General features: G+C 39.2%; 1 protein-coding gene across 3 annotated transcripts in view; it reads left to right on the forward strand.

Annotated features, from left to right (window-relative positions):
- The window catches only part of NDEL1 (nudE neurodevelopment protein 1 like 1), a 102444-nt gene extending 83743 nt beyond the window's left edge, over nucleotides 1–18701 (forward strand). For all 3 annotated transcript variants that reach the window (XM_033961243.1, XM_033961238.1, XM_033961241.1), the window contains one exon: nucleotides 17322–18701. In XM_033961243.1, coding sequence (XP_033817134.1) covers nucleotides 17322–17329 — 8 coding nt within the window. In that variant the 3' untranslated portion in view covers nucleotides 17330–18701. The remainder of the gene's footprint in view (nucleotides 1–17321) is intronic.
- Nucleotides 18702–19067: the final 366 nt, after the last annotated feature.

A 19067-nucleotide genomic window follows, 5' to 3' on the forward strand; every position in this document is an offset into this window, starting at 1 on the left:
TCCTGCTTACGAAACTTCTATTGATACATCCCATCATTTGTCTTGCCTTGGATGATGCTTTTTCCACCTGATTTGCAACCTTCATGTCTGCACTGATGATCACTCCCAAGTCTCGCTCAACTATCGTCCTGGTCAACGTTTCTCCATTTAAGGTGTAGGTTTTGCATGGATTCCTGCTACCGAGGTGCATGACCTTACATTTCTTGGCGTTGAAGCCCAGCTGCCATGTTGAGGACCAGTTCTCCAATGTAAGCAGGTCCTGCGTCATACAATCCTGCAAATCATTTTCCCTTACTATATTGCATATTTTGGCGTCATCGGCGAATAATGTTACTTTACCCTGAAGCCCTCGTGTCAAGTCCCCTATGAATATGTTAAAAAGGAGTGGACCCAGGACTGAGCCCTGCGGGACTCCGCTGGTCACTTCCGATGTTTCAGAGAAGGTGCCATTGACCACCACTCTTTGAAGTCTACCACTCAGCCAATCTTTGACCCAAGTAGTTAGCGTCTCACCTATCCCCATTGATTTCATCTTGCTTAAAAGCCTGCGGTGTGGGACACTGTCAAAAGCTTTACTAAAATCCAAGTATACTATGTCCAGAGACTCCCCGGAGTCCAGCTTCGTTGTTACCCAATCAAAGAAGCCGATGAGATTAGATTGACATGACCTACCCCTAGTGAATCCATGTTGATTGGGATCCCTCAGATTCCCATCCTCCAAGATCATGTCTAACTTGCGTTTAAGTAGTGTTTCCATGAGTTTACACACTATCGATGTGAGACTCACCGGTCTGTAATTCGCAGCCTCTGCTCTGCAACCCTTTTTGTGCAGAGGAACGACATTAGCTGTTTTCCAGTCTAGTGGGACTCTCCCCGTCCTTAGGGAAAGATTGAAGAGCATGGCTAATGGCTCTGCCAGGACTCCACACAGCTCTCTGAGCACTCTTGGGTGCACTTTGTCTGGTCCCATGGCTTTGTTCACCTTGAGCCTTGCCAGTTCGCTGTAAACGTCAGCCGGTGTGAACTCAAAGTTCTGAAATGGGTCTTCCACGCTTGAATTTGATACCAGCTGAGGTCCGTGTCCAGGTGCCTCGCAGGTAAAGACTGAGCAGAAGTATTCATTCAGTAGTTTGGCTTTGTCAGAGTCTGCTTCTGCGTAATTCCCATCCGGGGTTCTAAGGCGTACTATTCCGCTGGTGTTCTTTTTCCTATCATTAATATACCTGAAGAAGAATTTGTCCCCTTTTTTAATATTCTTTGCTAGATTTTCTTCCACTCGTAGTTTGGCCTCCCTAACTGCTGTTTTGACCTCTGCAGACCTGGCCCTGTATTCACTGTTAGCTTCTCCTTTCCCCGTACGTTTGTATGAAAGAAATGCTCTTTTTTTCTCCTTGATGAGATACGAGATTTCATCCGTGAACCATTGAGGTTTCTTGTTTCTTTGACTAGTTGCTGAAGGACTCTTCTCCCTAACAGACCAGTCACTCCAAACAGTTTAGCTGCTAGGGTCACTGGATTTTGATATAAATTGTCCAAAACTAGAACTTCTGGTGGAGCCATGGAACTGTGACGTTGTGGGTCTTTGCAGCTCCAGATAACCCCACACTAATCTGCAACTACTGCAACCCAAAAAGATTTGCATTGCCCTCTTTTGATTGTGAGAATGCAGCATATGATTCTCAGAAGGGATTCCTTGTCAGATATTAACTAAATGACAATGAAACCACCAAGAAAAGAAAGAGAAGTCAGTGGAAACAAAGGTGTCGGATTGTGCTGCCCCAGCATCACCCACCTTGCCGAGTTTGGCCTGAATAGAAGTTACCACTGAGGTGGAAACAGCAGTAGAGCACACTATAGGGACTCAGCCACAACTAATAATTGTCAAATTACCGTAGGTACCATGGATCAGCATTTCGCCAGCCTTACTGTAGAACTTAAAGATGTGTAACACTGTGTCAGAGACTTGGAAGATCGCATTCAAATGCTAGCCAAGGAGTATCAGCAAATGAAGCCCTGTATCACTGAACTGGAGACCAAACTTGAAGACCTCAAAAATAGATTGTGGCACAATAATTTAAGGCTGGTGAACCTTGCTGAATCTGTTCTGGATAAAGACCTTCGGTGGTTCTTGGAGCTGTGGTTCTCAGAGTCCCTTCAGCTGACAAACAGATCTGGGCCGCTGAGGATCGAAAGGGCACACAGATTGGGCCAAAAACAGGAAGCAGCCAGTTTTTTTTTCATGTCTTAGATTTTAAAGAAGTAAACTCGGCTATTAAATTTATGGATGACCTTTTAACTCTCTCTAATGGAGCTTCCAGCTATTACTGTTCTCTCTTGCATAGACTTATGTGGGTGTTATTTTCTTGTCAGTTGAGGATTATTTGAAGAACTTTCCTGTTCAGTTCTGCAAAAGAACAGCTACTAAGAGCAATTTGGAATGTTGTTTTTCTGGGGTTGAAGCTTACTTGAAAGAACTCTCTTCAATTTTTTATTTTTTTGCAAGATAATTCTAAAGAATAATCTGGGGAATGCTATTATGCCACTGGACAAAGCTAGGTCCACATTTCAGAGATTCTAGCCTTACCAACTCATAAGTTGTCTGTTAAGGGAATACTTGAATGACTGCATGCACATTTGGGGAACAGGACTTTCTGGTAATGTGCCATCAGTATTAACTGTGGGTCAGATTACCAAAGCTTTGGGGTGGGTTTCTGGGCTCTCAGGAAGCACTTATAGGTGGTGCTCAGGCTGTTTTTTGGGTTTGTGGGATTGAAAGGGGGGGGGGGGTCGGGAATGTGGGGCTCTCTTACAGGAGATAATGCTATTAAGTGCTCCAGTCAGATGATGTAATGCTGGTTTGGGGTATCTTTTAGGAAGTTGTTGGGTGAAGGGGAGGGTTGGGACTTGGCAAACCCTTGGGCTAAGTTGACAATATTTTTCTTTCCTAGGATAGACCAAGGAGTGGTGGGTGGGAAACTCCCTGAGCATTCTGGTAGGATCATAGACATTATTGCAATAATGTCTCCTTTTATGACTCTTAAGATTACATTTTGGAATGCGGGAGGAATCCACTCTCCAGTAAAAAGACAGAAAACACTCTGTTGAATAATAAGCATGATAAGTTGCATTTTTTTGCAGAAAACATTTGAATTCAAAACAACATGCTAAACTGTGCAAATGGCAGGGGCAGGGGGGGGGGGGGAGAACTTTCATGGGAACACCAGCTCAGGGTAAGAAAGCTGGTGTACTGATATTGATTAGAAAAGGTATAAAGGTAATTGATTCAGGATCCCCTGGACTGGTATGTAATTGCCTCCAATTAGTTAGAATTCTAAACCTTACATGTTATGCAACATTTATGCTCCTAATAATCCTGGGGTTGTTCTAAATATTCTTTTGCAATGTGGAGATACCCCCAATACTTTTGGGCAGAGACTTTAATGAGATTGATGATCCCACATTAGATCCCTCTCAATGGGTAGGGAATCCATTAAATCAATCAAGGATGTATCATTGTTATGTTTGACTCTTGGCATGGTGGATGTGTGGAGAATGTTACATCCTTTAGAGCAAGATTTTACTCATCTTTCCAGGGCACATTTAACCATGTCAAAAATAGATTATATCCTGACCACTCAATCTCCTTTCTGATGTGACTGAGACATATATTGGCCCAATAGAAATCTCAGACCATGCCTGGATAGAAGTCGTATGGGCCAACATATTAGCACCAAAGGATAATGTTTGTTGGCGGTTCCCCTGCTATTGATATAAAGATCAAAAATATTTTGACTCTTTGATGGAGAAATGGTGATGTTACAGAGAAACCAATAGGGCACATATAGGAGACCTCACCCTCTTTTGGGAGGCTGCTAAAGCGATTCTATGGGGAGAAATAATAGCATATATCAGTTTTCAAAGAAAGGCATGTCACCGAGAAGTTATGCGTTTAGACCATATGGTGATATCCTTGCAAAAGCAATATAGGAGATCACATTCCTTGACTGTTAAGGTCTGTTTATTGGAGACTCAGCCTCTTTCTGTAGAACCTTTCAAAGCACCTCTTTCGACTATGCTGTTTATTTCTCTTTACACCCTTTCCCTCTTACAGTAACCACATTTCCTTATTACACCAAACCAGTCCATTCACATAGGTGTTGCTTCTCTACCAGGAAAAGAAAGCTTGATTGCTGGCATCACCTCAGCTCTCCAGTATTCTCTGTCCTCACTAGATAGCAGATATGCAAGACTATTCAGTTAAAGACTGCTTTGGAGCAATGGTCCTAAGAGATTGATCCACCCACTGGTAGAAGGCCATAGATGGTCATCCCTAGCCCTCTAGATCCATGTGGGCTTGATACCCAGAGAGGTCGTTAGTTTCTTCTCCCCTAACAATATCTCGGATTTTAATTTTAAGGAAATGTTGCGATATTGAGCAGGGTCACCCTTAGTTGGCAGCTAGAGCTGGCTGTTTTGCTCATGAAGCTTTAGGGGGAAAATAGAGACAGGTTGCAGAGAAAAATGAAGATCCTAAGGCCAACTACAGACCCATTGCCAACATACCCTTCTTTCTTAAACTAATGGAAGGTCTGGTTAACATTGCCTATTTAGAGAAATTCAGCATTCTACACGACTCAATCTGGCTTCCGTACAAATTACAGCACTGAAACAGTTTTAGCCTCTATGACTGACCATCTTTTCCATTTGTTTTCCCGGGGAAAAAGTGCACTGGTACTGCAGTTTGACTTGAGCAGTGCCTTTGATCTTGTTGATCATGACATCCTGCTTCGGTGCCTTGATTCCATCTGCATTTCCGAACATGTACTAAATTGGTTCACAGGTTTCCTAAAAAACCGTACTTACCTCTTTTGTTCTCTGTTTTGGTAACACCCAGGTCTGTCCTTACTGATGTTATTTGAGTGGTACGCAGGCAACTGAATTTAGGGAAAAGCTGTTGGGTTCTTAGTAAAGCATTTGATGTTGTCAAGGTAACACTAAGGTTCAGGAGTTCAGGTAAGCAGACTTGAGTAGACATATAATATTCTGAACAAAATTATCAGTAATATGCTGGGGTATAACATTCCACTCCTGGATACTCAAGTTTGCTTCTCCAAATTTAGAAGTCCTCCGAATTAAGGGAGAGAGTGTCCGACAATTAAGAAAGGTTAAAAGATAGTTAAACAAATTTATAGAGTACAAAATGAAGAAACTCCTTTTATGCCATATCACTGCAGTGGTAGTTTCAATATGATCTGCCACAGAATGCAAGTTATTATTTCAAAATTCAGTTGCTCACTGCAACACATTAACATTCTGTAAACATACTGAAAAGGGAGCTTGACTAGCAGGAATCACAAGTTCAACAGTACTAAAGACACATTGTTTCATTTCAAAATTTACACCATTTTCTATCTAAGGGTACAGAATGTGATGTGGTTTTTAAATCAATGCGATAAAGTTAATTCTTTGTGATATCATTAACGACATGTAACATTAACTGATCATATCGTAGCGTTAGTTCATAATTATGTACAGTATTTGTCACCCATTCACCTTCCCTTCTAAATACATCTGCTACTCTGGAGTCAAAATATGCTTCTTTGCCAGCCAGTATTTCAGAAACAAAAGTATCTATTCTACCTTTAAGCAAAGGTAAAATGGGAAAATTAATTTTCCCTTCATAATTTATTTCCTTATGTGCTAAACCTGTTGTTCTTGCATTCCCTAATATTTCTTGCTAATTAGGCCTTTCACTTGAAAGTATCACGTATTGGGAATCATGAAAATTAATAATCTTATTAATATTATATTTGTGCTCTTACTCATGGCATACATTTAGGGTAGCTTCATATTCACCATCGATCACCGCAGTTATCTGGTATCCCGTTTTTCTTAGCATCTTTGGTTAGGGTCTGGCTATGCTCCGGTTTCAATAGGCTTGCTATGCCACTCACATGCCTTCACTCGTGTAATTTTCAGGCACCACCTCCAGAGACCAGCCCTAATGTGAAGTGGCAGGATATGGGCTCACTTCTATTCCCCAGTTGGTGCCACATAACAGCCTCATGGCACGGCACTGTATGTCTGGTTGCGTCTTCATCTTCTCGGTCTGGTGAAATTTTCTCTTAACCCAGCATGTTAGCCAAATTATCAGAATGAGAGAGCAGAGCTGACCAATTTTATCACAAAAGGATGAAAGTCTATGTGTAATAACATTTCCCAGTACGTGATTTTTCAAGGAAAATATTTCCTCATGATTGTTTATCTTCAATGCTTTAATTACATTAAACCCCCCTAGTGGTAAAAGAGAGTATAAGAGAAAAAGGAGAAAAACCACTTTATGTACAGAAGGTGATAACATGTGACACAATACTTGTGTGTAAGGTAGTATTTGTGTGAGATAATAGAAACAACACTAATGCACTTAAAGGTATTCTGTAGGACATTCAGAAAATACATCTTTTTATGTTCTGGACATAATTATTATGTCATTTAAGAGAGACCATACACACGTACAGAATGTGATACCAAAATAACTTATGTCAGAGATGTGCACTGCACTGTTTATACCTGGTAAGTTAAATAAAGAGAGACCATTTTTTATTTTATTTAGCAAATATCAAATACCAATGAACACCATTTTACCAGGTATAAAGCTTTCTAATTATTTCTCTTCAGATATCCTTTTATAATATAACCCCTAACTAAATTATCATTGGGCTGTATAGAAACATAGAAAGATGATGGCAGAAAAGGGCCAAAGCCCATCAAGTCTGCCCACTCTATAGACCCTTTGCCCTTAAGATTAGCCAATGTTTTGCCCTGACCCACGTAGGGATCCCACATGGGCGTCCCATTTATTCCTAAAATCTGGCACGCTGCTGGCCTCGATTACCTTTGAGCCATAGCATAAAATCATTGTGAGCATGGTTTTCATAAGATGCTTTCTGGTATGTAGGGGAATCTTTTTTGGAAAGGGATATGGTACCATTTGGACTAATAGAAGGGGTGGAATAAACTCTGGAAATGGCCAATGTGCAATGTTGGGGTACCCCATAAGCTAAAACAGACAACACATAACAGAAACAGACAAACACAGAGCTCCGGCATGCTTTCTTCAATCAGTAATGATTCAGGGTTGAATTTAATCTGTAAATAAGCACACTATTAATCAAAAGAGTCACAAACAAATGTGGTATCCATTGGATTCCCACTATCAGGTCACATTGCTGGAAGCATTTTAAATGTGGCACAGTGAAATTGGTTCTCCGGACCATGTCTAGATAATAAGCTTCTAAAAGAAAGAGAGATAGAAATTTAAGTTAATTGCTCTATATAGTTTTACTGGTCTTCTTTTCTATTTTCTTCCATTTCAAAGTTCTGTCACACAATCATAAAAATTCAAGCAGGGACGCTTTAATCTATAAAACATATAAGAGAGGTTTACGTGCAGGTACAGTGGTTCACAATGTTAGTGTTTGAGGTAAAAGACACATTTGCAAAATTACTTGGAGTGCAACTTCCTTATACTATCTAACAAAACTTTATACATTATAAAGGTCACTTAGCAATATTTCTACTTTTTTATTGTCCAACCAACCCCATATGTTACCCCAGATGTGAAATATGTTGCCTCCAAAAATCCAAAAAGGCCCAAGTCTGTTTTTAACTTTGGGGAGAAGGGAAGTTTAGCTTTCTCTATCACCTCTCGGCATCTGTAAGTATTTTTTGTGGTAGTTTGGTATATGTATATTGCCTCCCTTGCCAAGTGGATGTAAATTGTTCTGGACATTGCTCCACTATAGGGATAGTAAAAATGCATTGGTTCATGTTTCCATCGGAAAGCTGTCATGTTAACCCTTTTTGGATATCTGGCAAGGAATCCCATAGATTAATCCCAAATTGGTAATTGTCCAATTTTAAAATTTGTAAAATTTTTTCTTCCTGCTTGTATAATTTTCCCCCCAATCCTGATATTTATATTCCTACACCCCAGCGTCCACTACAGCTTGTACCTGTTGCTCCCCAGGTTTCTACTAAATATTTATCTCTACCTGCGGACACTGTTCTAATTTGGTTCAAGCTAACTGAGGCTTGGTATTCACATCATTGATCCTCCCACCACTTCCACCCTTTTAAATCAGGATAAAGAGTGGAAGCAGTTTCCTCAGGAGGAGCAGTTGGCACTGGCACATCCTCACTCTTGCTTACTTGGGCTTGAGACATAGATTTCTTTCCTAATCCTCTACTTTTGTACATTTTCCATAAAGTCCCGGTATCTTTCCCATCTATTTCTTCCCTCTTTACCCCATTTTTTATTAATGCCAAAAACATATCCCTTCGGGATACTCGATTAGCCCTGTTTGAATTGGATTGTCCTTCCCTCTTTTTATCAAAAGTAGTTTGAGGTCCCCAGTCTCCCAGATCTCCTAACTGTCGGACCGCTTCCAAGACTTCCAAAATAGACCTGTCTGTTTGATTGATCAACAGAGTCATAATTACCTGTTTGTATGCCGGTGCAGCATACCTGATAATTTTATTTCTCATGGATACAGTAAAAGGTAATGACATATATGTGTCAGCGTGACCTATTACTAAAGCTACCTTCATAGCCTCTTCCTTAATTCTCATTTGTGCATCTTTCAATGTATACCAAACTTTATCATTGGAAGGCCAGTCAGATTCAAGGGGATATCGCCTCGTGACACCCCTACTAATTATCTCTAATAAAGACCTTTGGGCATTTTTTGTAGGATAAGGATCCTTCCGCAACGCATGTTGCACTGCTATTTCTTGACAAATTTGAACAAATTTAGGGGCATCTGTGGCATCTAACATAATCCCTGCTGCACCCAGCTCCTGTACCCGAACTACCCACTGTATTAGTGGTTCCCCAGGCTGCTGTGTAAAGCGTGCCATCATATCCATGATTTCATGTGGAGTAACATCCTCCCTAACTAGATTTTCTCCTGTTTGCAGATTTCCCTGTAATCTTTGTTTCCTCACAGGCCTTGCTTCTAAACTTTCTGCCTGCTCTCCTTCAACACATATATCCTCCTCACTGTTATTAGAATTTGAATCCCAAATATTCCCATCCCGTTTGTTTGGATTCCAATCATTCGGCAGATGATAAATTAAGATTTTAACTTTTCTGTAACTCACTTTCCACCTCCGTTTCTTGTATTTATATCGTGCATATTGCATAGCTGACTGTTCTATTACATTTTGATAGGTTTCTACCTTATCCATTAACAACTTATTCTGACATTGTAGCATTGTAATGGCATGCTGTTGTTTATTCCTTTTCTTTTCCAGCTCTTCTAATTTCAATTGTAATTCCTGTTTAGCTTCATGCAAATTCCTCCAGTCTGACAAAATCATCCTTCCTTGTCTAGAAATTACTTCTTGCTCTTCTCCTTTTGAGATTTTCACCTTTTGTAAGGAGGCACATAATTCATGTGGATCCCCACTTCCAAAAGTACAGGATTCACACAATCCTGCTTTTACAGACCACTCAGTGGCCATTAATGTTCCCATAATTTCATTCTCATTTGGAATGGAGGGATTGGGAGCCTGCTCCTCAACCCCTTGTTGCCTAGTTAGTTTTTCTGACATCATTAGATCAATCCCGCTTCTGGTACCAATTTGTTCCGCCACTAATTTCTGTCAAGTGGGATGATCAGAGATACTCAGAAAAACACACAGACAATATAAAGCATAAACAATAACACTTTAATATATATATATATATATAAGAATAAATTAGCATCACCGTATCTCACGTAAACCCTCCCTTCACCATTCGGAATCCCTCAATGGATAGGCGAGTAGGACACAGGAGTCTGCCCCTTTAGACCTGACGTCTTGGATAGCCGGCTAGGATTCTGGATTCTAGGAGCAGAATTCCGTCCTTATAAGCTGCTGAGTTAAACAGCTGGTCCTGCAGTAACAGCGTCCTTTGATTCAGGCACACCCCAGGTCGGTCCCTTTGAAGTTGTTTGGGCAACATTCAGGTCAAAGAGGTCAAAATGTCAGATAAACAGACTTGTGGATTCATATCGGTAGCATGCTGAATTTCAGTTACCCCCCTGGCCAGTTCCTTTGTTTGGATAACATTCAGGTCCCATCTGGCGTTAATGAGGTGTTGCAGGGACTAGTAAACGGCTGGTCTTGCTCTTTTGTTCTCTGTTTTGGTAACACCCAGGTCTGTCCTTACTGATGTTATTTGAGTGGTACGCAGGCAACTGAATTTAGGGAAAAGCTGTTGGGTTCTTAGTAAAGCATTTGATGTTGTCAAGGTAACACTAAGGTTCAGGAGTTCAGGTAAGCAGACTTGAGTAGACATATAATATTCTGAACAAAATTATCAGTAATATGCTGGGGTATAACACCAGGTCTACAGCAAAGGAACCTATTCTCAAGCTTGGTCCAATCCCTGCGGAGTGCCACAGGGCTCCCCACTCTCCCACTCACTTTTCAATATCTACATGGCATCACTGGGAAATATGTTATCCGATTTAAAACTGAAATCGTACATATACGCAGATGACATAACACTTATTATTCCCATAACCTCATTGACCCTAGACAGAACAATTCATCTCATCTGTCCTTACCAAGGTAGAACATGGACTATGCATTCCAAATTAAAACTGAACCCTGAAAAAAACCAAGATTTTCTTGGCAAGTCCCAATAACAAGATTATGAACACCTCCTTGAGACTAAATGGGTCATACTACCCAATTAATCCTACAACCAAAATCCTTGGTGTCACCGAAGCCTGACTTTTGAAGATCACAGTAATGCTCAAGTCAAAAAATGCTTTCTCACTTTATGGGAACATTGTACCATTAAACATTACTTTGATTTCTTCTCTTTTTGACTGCTGGTTCAATCCCTGATCTTAAGTACCTTAGACTACTGCAATATTATATACTTGGGATCTCTCAAGAAAACCATCAAATGACTGAGAATTGTCCAAAATGCTGCAGTCCATCTCATTTATGGCCTCAAGAAATCAGTAACCTCTTCCAGTATCACAGCTCTGGCTTAAATTGAACTAAACTCTATGCATAAATATATAATTTAATAAGTAAAGTGCTCAGACCCTTAAACCAAACTGTTCAGTGATAACACCAAACTATGGTTGCCAATGGGACCATCATCGCCTTTACTGTCCCATTGCCACTCACTGGTACCCACACCAACACTATTGAATGAATGTTTAAACACAAATAAAGGAAATGACTTATCTTATATGTTGGTTGGTGGCTTATTGATTTTACTGTGGGCGACCATAGATCTCTGTATAAAGTGCTTGTGCTCAAAAGTGCTCTAATTAAAATAACTAAATGCCAAATCAGACCATGTAAGCCTATATTACAAAAAAAACTACACTGGCTGCCTGTGGAAGCAAGGGTCATTTTTAAGTTTGCTTGCCTTTGCTTCAAAACCATGACAGGTTGATCCCCAACCTATCTCACCAATTTGAATTCCCAGACACAACTAATATATGCAGTACCTATTTGTTCGCTTTGCCATCCCTAAAGGGCTGTACCTACAAGAGATACCTCGATAGAACATTATCATTCCAAGCAGGCAAATGGAGCAAATGTTTAACCAACTTCATCTCAAACGTACTTTCGTACCAAACATTTAGGAAGTCAATCAAAACTTATCTCTTTGAAAATTTCTCTGACCCCACTTCAACCTTGATGTACTTCCAAAACACTTCCAGATAAACTTGACTAAACCTAACATGCCAATGTAATTTTGAAAGTTCTCTGTAATGTTGCTGTCTGTATACAGTCTCTTCCCCTGTAAACCGCTTAGAACTGTTTGTGGTGTGGCGGTATATAAAAATAAAGTTATTATTATTAATGGGGAGGTGATATTCTACTACTGATCAAACAGAATAGCTTTGTTGGGCAGGTGACTCCCTTTGAGTGTGGAATCTGCTACAGCAATGGCTCAGATTGTGTCTTGTTGGCATTGGAGGTGGGAGGTGGTAACCAAAAAATACTGTAACTCAGTGTATCTCAAACTGTGTGCCATGGCATACTAGTGTGCCTCCTGAGATTTCAGGTGTGCCACAACACACTGGGGAGGATAGGTGCCAGCGAGAGGCATGTCCTCTAGGCAATCAACTGGCGCTGGCGCCTCTCCGTGCCTCTTCCCTGCTGGCACCCCCACTGGTGACTCAGAGCCCATCTGGAGGGCCTTCGCATATGCACAGATGTCAACAGGATGATGTCATGCATGCATGCGATGTCATCACAGTGACATCTGTGCACTTACAGGTGCCTTGAGCCGCAGCCACTATGTTTAGTGTGCGGCAGCTTGACAAAGTTTGCGGGACACTGCTGTAACTTAAAATAATTAGGCAATCAAGAGATTGTGCTTCCTCCTAACTTGCCTCCTCACCATTTTACTTGAAATGTGTGCTGTTCCATCAGGCTTTCCACCTTTAAAAGGATTCTACCTCCATTCATTTTTCCACCTCCTAGTCAAGTCCTTTGTGTCTTGGTCCTGAGAGACCCAGATGGCAAGCAGACTAGGATCATGAGCAGTAGTTCCTGTTGGAGGAACCAGATTTGGGGAGACTGCAAAGGTGAGCTGAAAGGAGTGGAGTTGGAGAGGAGAGCACTTGTTGGTGAGGGGGATGATCTCGAAATCTGAGGGTAAAGGGGGATGGGATTTGATATACTGTTTTTTCTAGGTAGCTTATTCAATCAAAGCAGTTTAGATGGGGCAATGAAGTATTAAATGACTTGCCCAGAGTCACAGGGAGCTGTAGTGGGAATTGAACTCATAACCACAGAGTGCTGAGGCAGGTGCTCTAATCACTAGGTTATAAAAGACACTATATTAGATGATGTCAGCACTCTAGTTTTGTTTTCATCTGCTGGTAGAGGAGCAAAATTCATATTTCTGAACTGGTCTAATAGGGCTAGAGGAAAGAAAATTATTAGATAAAATCAACTTTTTCCTTAACACACTTTCAAATAACTGAAAATTGCTAGCAATTCAATGCCATATTTTTGAAATACACACTTTTACAGAAACTAGCAGTTGAATTTCACAGTATGCTAGCAGAGTTCATTTTTCATTACTGAATTGGCTTATTCACAAGCTTTAATCATGGTACATGAAGTGCATTTTGAAAGGGCTGATTGCTTGATTTAATACTTTTTGTTTGTTTGGGGGATTTATTATAATAGATTGAAAGTGTTACTGTACAGCGCTGTATACGTCTGGTAGCGCTATAGAAATAATTAATAGTAATAGTAAAACTATGAGTAGTTACAGTAACTTCTAAGTTGAATTACTGACACATTTGAGGGGTGTGTTAATACATAAATTTAGTATCAAATAAATGAGTATTGTGTGATGATGCATGTGAATAGTCTTGCAAGGTATCAAATTGTCATTGCTATCAAATGACTCTTGTCTAGTTTTCAAATATTGGTGATTAGAAACTCAAATGAAAGAGACTCGACTCATGCACATTTACATTACATAGGTATTTAAACGTCTCTATCATATCTCCCCTCTCCCGCCTTTCCTACAAAGTATACAGATTGAGATCTTTAAGTTTGTCCCTGTATTCCTTATGATGAAGACCACATATCATTTTAGTAGCCTTTCTCTGGACCGACTCCATCCTTTTTATATCTTTTTGAAGGTACAGCCTCCAGAATTGTACACAATATTCTAAATGAGGTCTTCCCAAAGTCTTATACAGGGGCATCAATATCTCCTTTTCCTACTGGCCATACCTCTCCCTATGCAACCTAGCATCTTTCTAGTTTTTGCCATCAACTTTTCAACCTGTTTGGCCACCGATCATCACATACAATCATGCCCAAGTCCCGCTCTTCTGTCGTGCACATAAGTTCTTCACCCCCTAAACTGTACCATTCCCTCGGGTTTTTGCAGCCTAAATGCATGACCTTGCATTTCTTAGCATTAAATTTTAGCTTCCAAATTTCAGACCATTCTTCAAGCTTCGCCAGGTCTTTCTTCATGTTATTCACACCATCCGGCGTGGAAGAATCTTTCATCATTGAAATTTGATTGTGTGAATATATCCTTGGTTGATGTGCGCTGTTCCATCCCTCTCGCTTGTATTTTGAAGACACACCATCATCACTTCCATCACCTCACTTTCTGTATTGTTGCATCTTGCAGACTGTCCAGCATTATTCCTTGAGTTGCACGCATGAGACCTAAATTACATACTTAAGAATCATTTTTCCTTTCAACTACTTCTTGTAAATAAGTTGTACCCTCACTACTTGCAAACTGTCCAGTTTTATCCTGTAATTCACTTATCCAGTAATTCACTTTATTCTGTAATCCGACTTATTCTGTAACTTGATTTATTCTGTAATTCGCTTCATCCTGCAATTCGCCTTATTGTCGAGCTCTATCCTAAAATTCACAGATTAACTTTATTCCTTGGGTTGAATACATGAGATCTATACTACATACTTAAGATTCATATTTTCCTTTTATCTATTTCTTATGTAATAAGTTGTACCGTCACTTCTTGCATTCTGTAATTCGCTGATTGTCCAGCCTTTTTCGATGTGAACCGCCTAGAAGTCATTCGATTGGGCGGCATAGAAGAATAAAGTTATTATTATTATTAAGTCATAACTGTATAGCTTTGTACTGGCTCAAATGCCTATACAGTAAAACCTTGGTTTGCAAGCATAATTTGTTCCAGAAGCATGCTTGTAATCCAAAGCACTCGTATATCAAAGCGAATTTCCCCATAGGAAATAATGGAAACTCAGACGATTCGTTCCACAACCCAAAAACTTTAATATAAAATACTGTATGTACTCATATTGCAAGATCTTATTTGTTTAGAACAGTCACTACACTCCTGCAGCGTCAGAGAGAGAATCACCATCGGCTCAGTTGTGATGTGTGTATACTGTACGTACTTGTATTGCAAGACATTGCTTGTATAACAAGTTAAAATTTAATAAAATATTTTGCTTGTCTTATAAAACACTTGCATACCAAGTTACTTGCAATCCAAGGTTTTACTGTATATTTAAAAAAAAAAAAAAATCCCAAACAAAAACAGTACAGTCCATGATTTGAATTTTTTTTTTGAGGGGGAGATAATGAACAGTCTATTTCTCTGCAATAAATGCTAAAATCACTTCAATCTGTTCTGCATTCATTTTAATAAAATGTTTAGCATATATTACATCAAATTTACAAGCCATACTAAATATTCTATATGTATATTTTTGTTTCATTCTTCTATTTTCAATAATTTTAAGTGGGTATAGTTTAATTCCCATTCTCTTTGCTGATCATCATGACAAATCTTAACTTCTCCGTTGTTTTCAGTTTTACTCCAAATTAAAAATTATTAGTCCTGGTAAATGACGATGGTGCTCATTTTCTAAGCAGATGGATGCCTCAAAAAACCTTTTTAAAAAAAAAGTCCATAACATCTAAATCCCGATTTTTGGAAAGTTAGAATTTGGATGTTTCACATGTTCATGCAGATAAGCAAGGGGGCATGTTTTCGGTGGGACTAAGGAGTACCCAAAAGTAGGTTGTCTAACAGCAATTTTTGAATGGAAAACATCCATGCCTAAAAAGGATGTTTTAATCTAGACCTGTTTGTCAAATCCATGTTACAAAAAAATGCTCTAAGTGAGCAGCTGACCACTGGAGGGATTAAGGCATGACTACTCCTTAATCACCTCAATGGTTGTTGTCCCCCCTCCCTCTCCTCAAAAGTGAAAACTGGAAAGGAAAACCTGTAGGGCAGTAGTTCCCAACTCTGTCCTGGAGGACCACCAGGCCAATCGGGTTTTCAGGCTAGCCCTAATGAATATGCATGGAGCAGATTTGCATGCCTTTCATTTCCATTATATGCAAATCTCTCTCATGCATATTCATTAGGGCTAGCCTGAAAACCCGATTGGCCTGGTGGTCCTCCAGGATAGGGTTGGGAACCACTCCTGTAGGTATTATGGCCATTCTGAAACACAGTAGCAGCAGGTCAGAGGAGTAGCTCAGTAAGTGCAGTGGACTGTAAACTCAAGGGACACAGGTTCAAATACCACTGTACCTCTTAATGTTTTTACTTGAGGCTCCTTTCAGGAACAGAAAATTATTTACTGTACCTAAAAATATAAATCACTTGTAAGTGAAGGCTTTTAAAGTGATATACATTGAGGTACTGTTTACTGCATGCATTTTCCTGTTTCTGGAGGGATCACATGTCCAAAAAATAATACCTGAATAAATTCATGTAAACCATTCTGAGCTCCTGTGGGAGAACGGTATAGAAAATTGAATGAATAGGATTTGAACCAATCTCCTTTGATTTACAGTGCCACTTCTCATTTCTGCAAGGATGTCTGTGTGGTCATTTTCATAAAATTGCTGCCAGAAATGTCTCTCTTCTTTGTTTCGTCCCATTTATAATTTACTGTAGATGTTTCAGTTTGCAAAGTGATGGTTTGAAGTCTCCAACTTAAGGATTTCCTGATTGGAAATTTCTGAGATGGAAGGGTTTTTTAAAATGTTGTGAACAGGATGTCCCAGTTCTGATTTTGACATTCTTTTGACAGCATCCCTTTTTTATAAACGCATAGTGCGGGTTATAGTGCTGGCAGCGGTGGTAACTGCTCAGACGCTCATAGAATTCCTATGAGCATTGGAGCAGTTGCTGCCGGTGCTAAAACCCACGCTATGTGTTCGTAAAAGAGGGGGTGTATTAACTGAAAAGAAAATGTAGCTGTGTTAGGTTTAGAATTCACCTCTTTTTTTTTGTGGGCGATGAGCTTGAATTAGTTCTGTAGAGCCTGATTCAAACATTGTGTGGCCTTTTGGGCCATTTGTCAGTAAATTGACTTTATTACCTGGAGAAGTCTGACTCAGCCAATCTGATTACTGTAGTTAGTTTAGGTTTTTCCATTAAGTAAATTCCTGCTATGCATCCAAGTATGTTTGAATGAGTCCTCTTTCCATACATAAGTAGAGTCTTAAATAATATTGCTTCTTTAAATAGAAGAGATGAACCTTGAATGATTCAGTTTTGCATTTCTAGAGATTTACTGTTAATATGCTTCTCTATAAAAGTAGGTAGCTGCTTGCTGCATGATTTGGGGGGTCAAAAGAGAGAAATAACTGCTAAGAGGGACCTAAACAAAATTGATCCTGATTTATTAAGGGGTTTTTGTATTTCTGCCACATTTTGCTTTGAGAATTATCTAAGATAAACTGTGTTTATTTTGCTAATGGGTATTAAACAGAATATTTTATTTTTGTCACACAACAGAGCAGTAAATGGTTTTGATCAAGGACCACCTCCAAGAATAGGATCCTCAAGGCCACCATCTCCCCCAGGCATGCTTCCTCTCAGCGTCTGAAAATGAGAGCCGTGTTTGAAATTGGCTTTTTCATAGATGGAGCAGGGCAAATGCTTCTATTTCACTTCTATTTACTTGAGCTGAACCTGGGACTGCACTTCAGAATATATCAGCAGCCTGCCTGTCACCATGGAAAATACTCCTCACCAATATTTGCTTCACTCTTGTCCATAAAGTTTTTGGGCTTTTTTTTTTCTTAACTATAATAGTACTTTGGATACAGAGTCCCATTAAATGCAGGGGGCTTCTTTGGCTGTGGAATACAGAACAATCACTACCCTAAAAAGCAAAAAATTCTTTTTTAAATGTCACCTAGACCCATATAGCATCTTATTATCAAAGGAAGGCATCCTTCATTTATTTCTTCCAGAGAAAGTTGTATATTGTAGAAAATCCTGTCATGGAAAGTTAGTAGAACTGGCTTGCTTATTTAAAAGCTGTATCCTAAAAACCACTAAACATTGTTTATTTTTGGTTACCAAAACTCTTATTTGTGTTAAACAGTGTTAGTTAATATGTAAATATAGAAAATTTTAGTTTTCACATTGTCATGGGTTTTTCTGTGACTGGATCACTTGTACATTGTTAATAATTTTGAAGCTTTGTATTTGTTTGTCTGTATATGTGCCTCAAACTTGGTGGATTTTGATAAACTCCACCAGAAATGTAATGTTGATATAAAAATCTGTACAGTTTGTGTAATATATTTCATTAGTTTATTTTTCCTTTATTGAATTCTATTTGGGGGAGTTAATTGATCCATCTACCAAGCTTGTTCATATATATATATATATATATACACACACACCCAGACACCCAGAAGAGCACTTCATTATTTTAATTTTATTTTTTATTATTTGGTTACTTCTATGCAGCATTCATAGGTACCGGTTGTAGTGGAGTTTGACCACCCCTAGTACTGGGCAAACTCCTTCACTGTATTCAGGGAAGGGTAACATGTTCAGCTACCCCAGTTATTTTGAAAGTTGGCTCATATGGATGCATTGGCTGTTTACATTTTTGTTTGATTGTATGTACTTTTCTAAACATAATACCTTTGCCCAAGATACTTGTAGATAACTTGGGGTTTGTATCTTTATTTATTCAGAATCCAATATGGCATGTTCATCAACTAGGGGCAAGGTAGTAGTATACCTCAGTTGATAAAGGGGTAACCCAGTATCATGATGTGGAATTGGCTGTCTGAAATGGTGAGCATTTAAAAAAAAAAATCTTTTAATATGGAACCTGTGGATTTTGCAAATAAATAAGGATAGTCCAGAATGGTATATTGTTTTGAATGTCATTTTAAAAAATATAAATACTTCTCCATGTTTCTGGAGAATGAATTAAGATGTGGTACTGGTTTGTGCCTTCTCTTCTGTAATTAAAACCAGACTTGATTTACAAAGAATGTTTCAAAATGGTTTCATAACAATAGTTAACATCATAGAAAAAATTAAGCAGTAGTAATAAATACAATCATCAAAATTAGATATACACACCAACCCACCTTCTTAGACAAGTTAAACTGTAAGAACTTCTGAGATAGCATGTATTGTGGATATTTTGGGGTCAATTCCTTTTGTTTTTTGCTTGTGATTACTAGCTCACATCATCCTAGTTTGAAAGATAATAGACTGTTCCCATGGTCT

This window comes from Geotrypetes seraphini, chromosome 10 (genome assembly GCF_902459505.1).
Source record: "Geotrypetes seraphini chromosome 10, aGeoSer1.1, whole genome shotgun sequence".
NCBI lineage: Eukaryota > Metazoa > Chordata > Amphibia > Gymnophiona > Dermophiidae > Geotrypetes > Geotrypetes seraphini.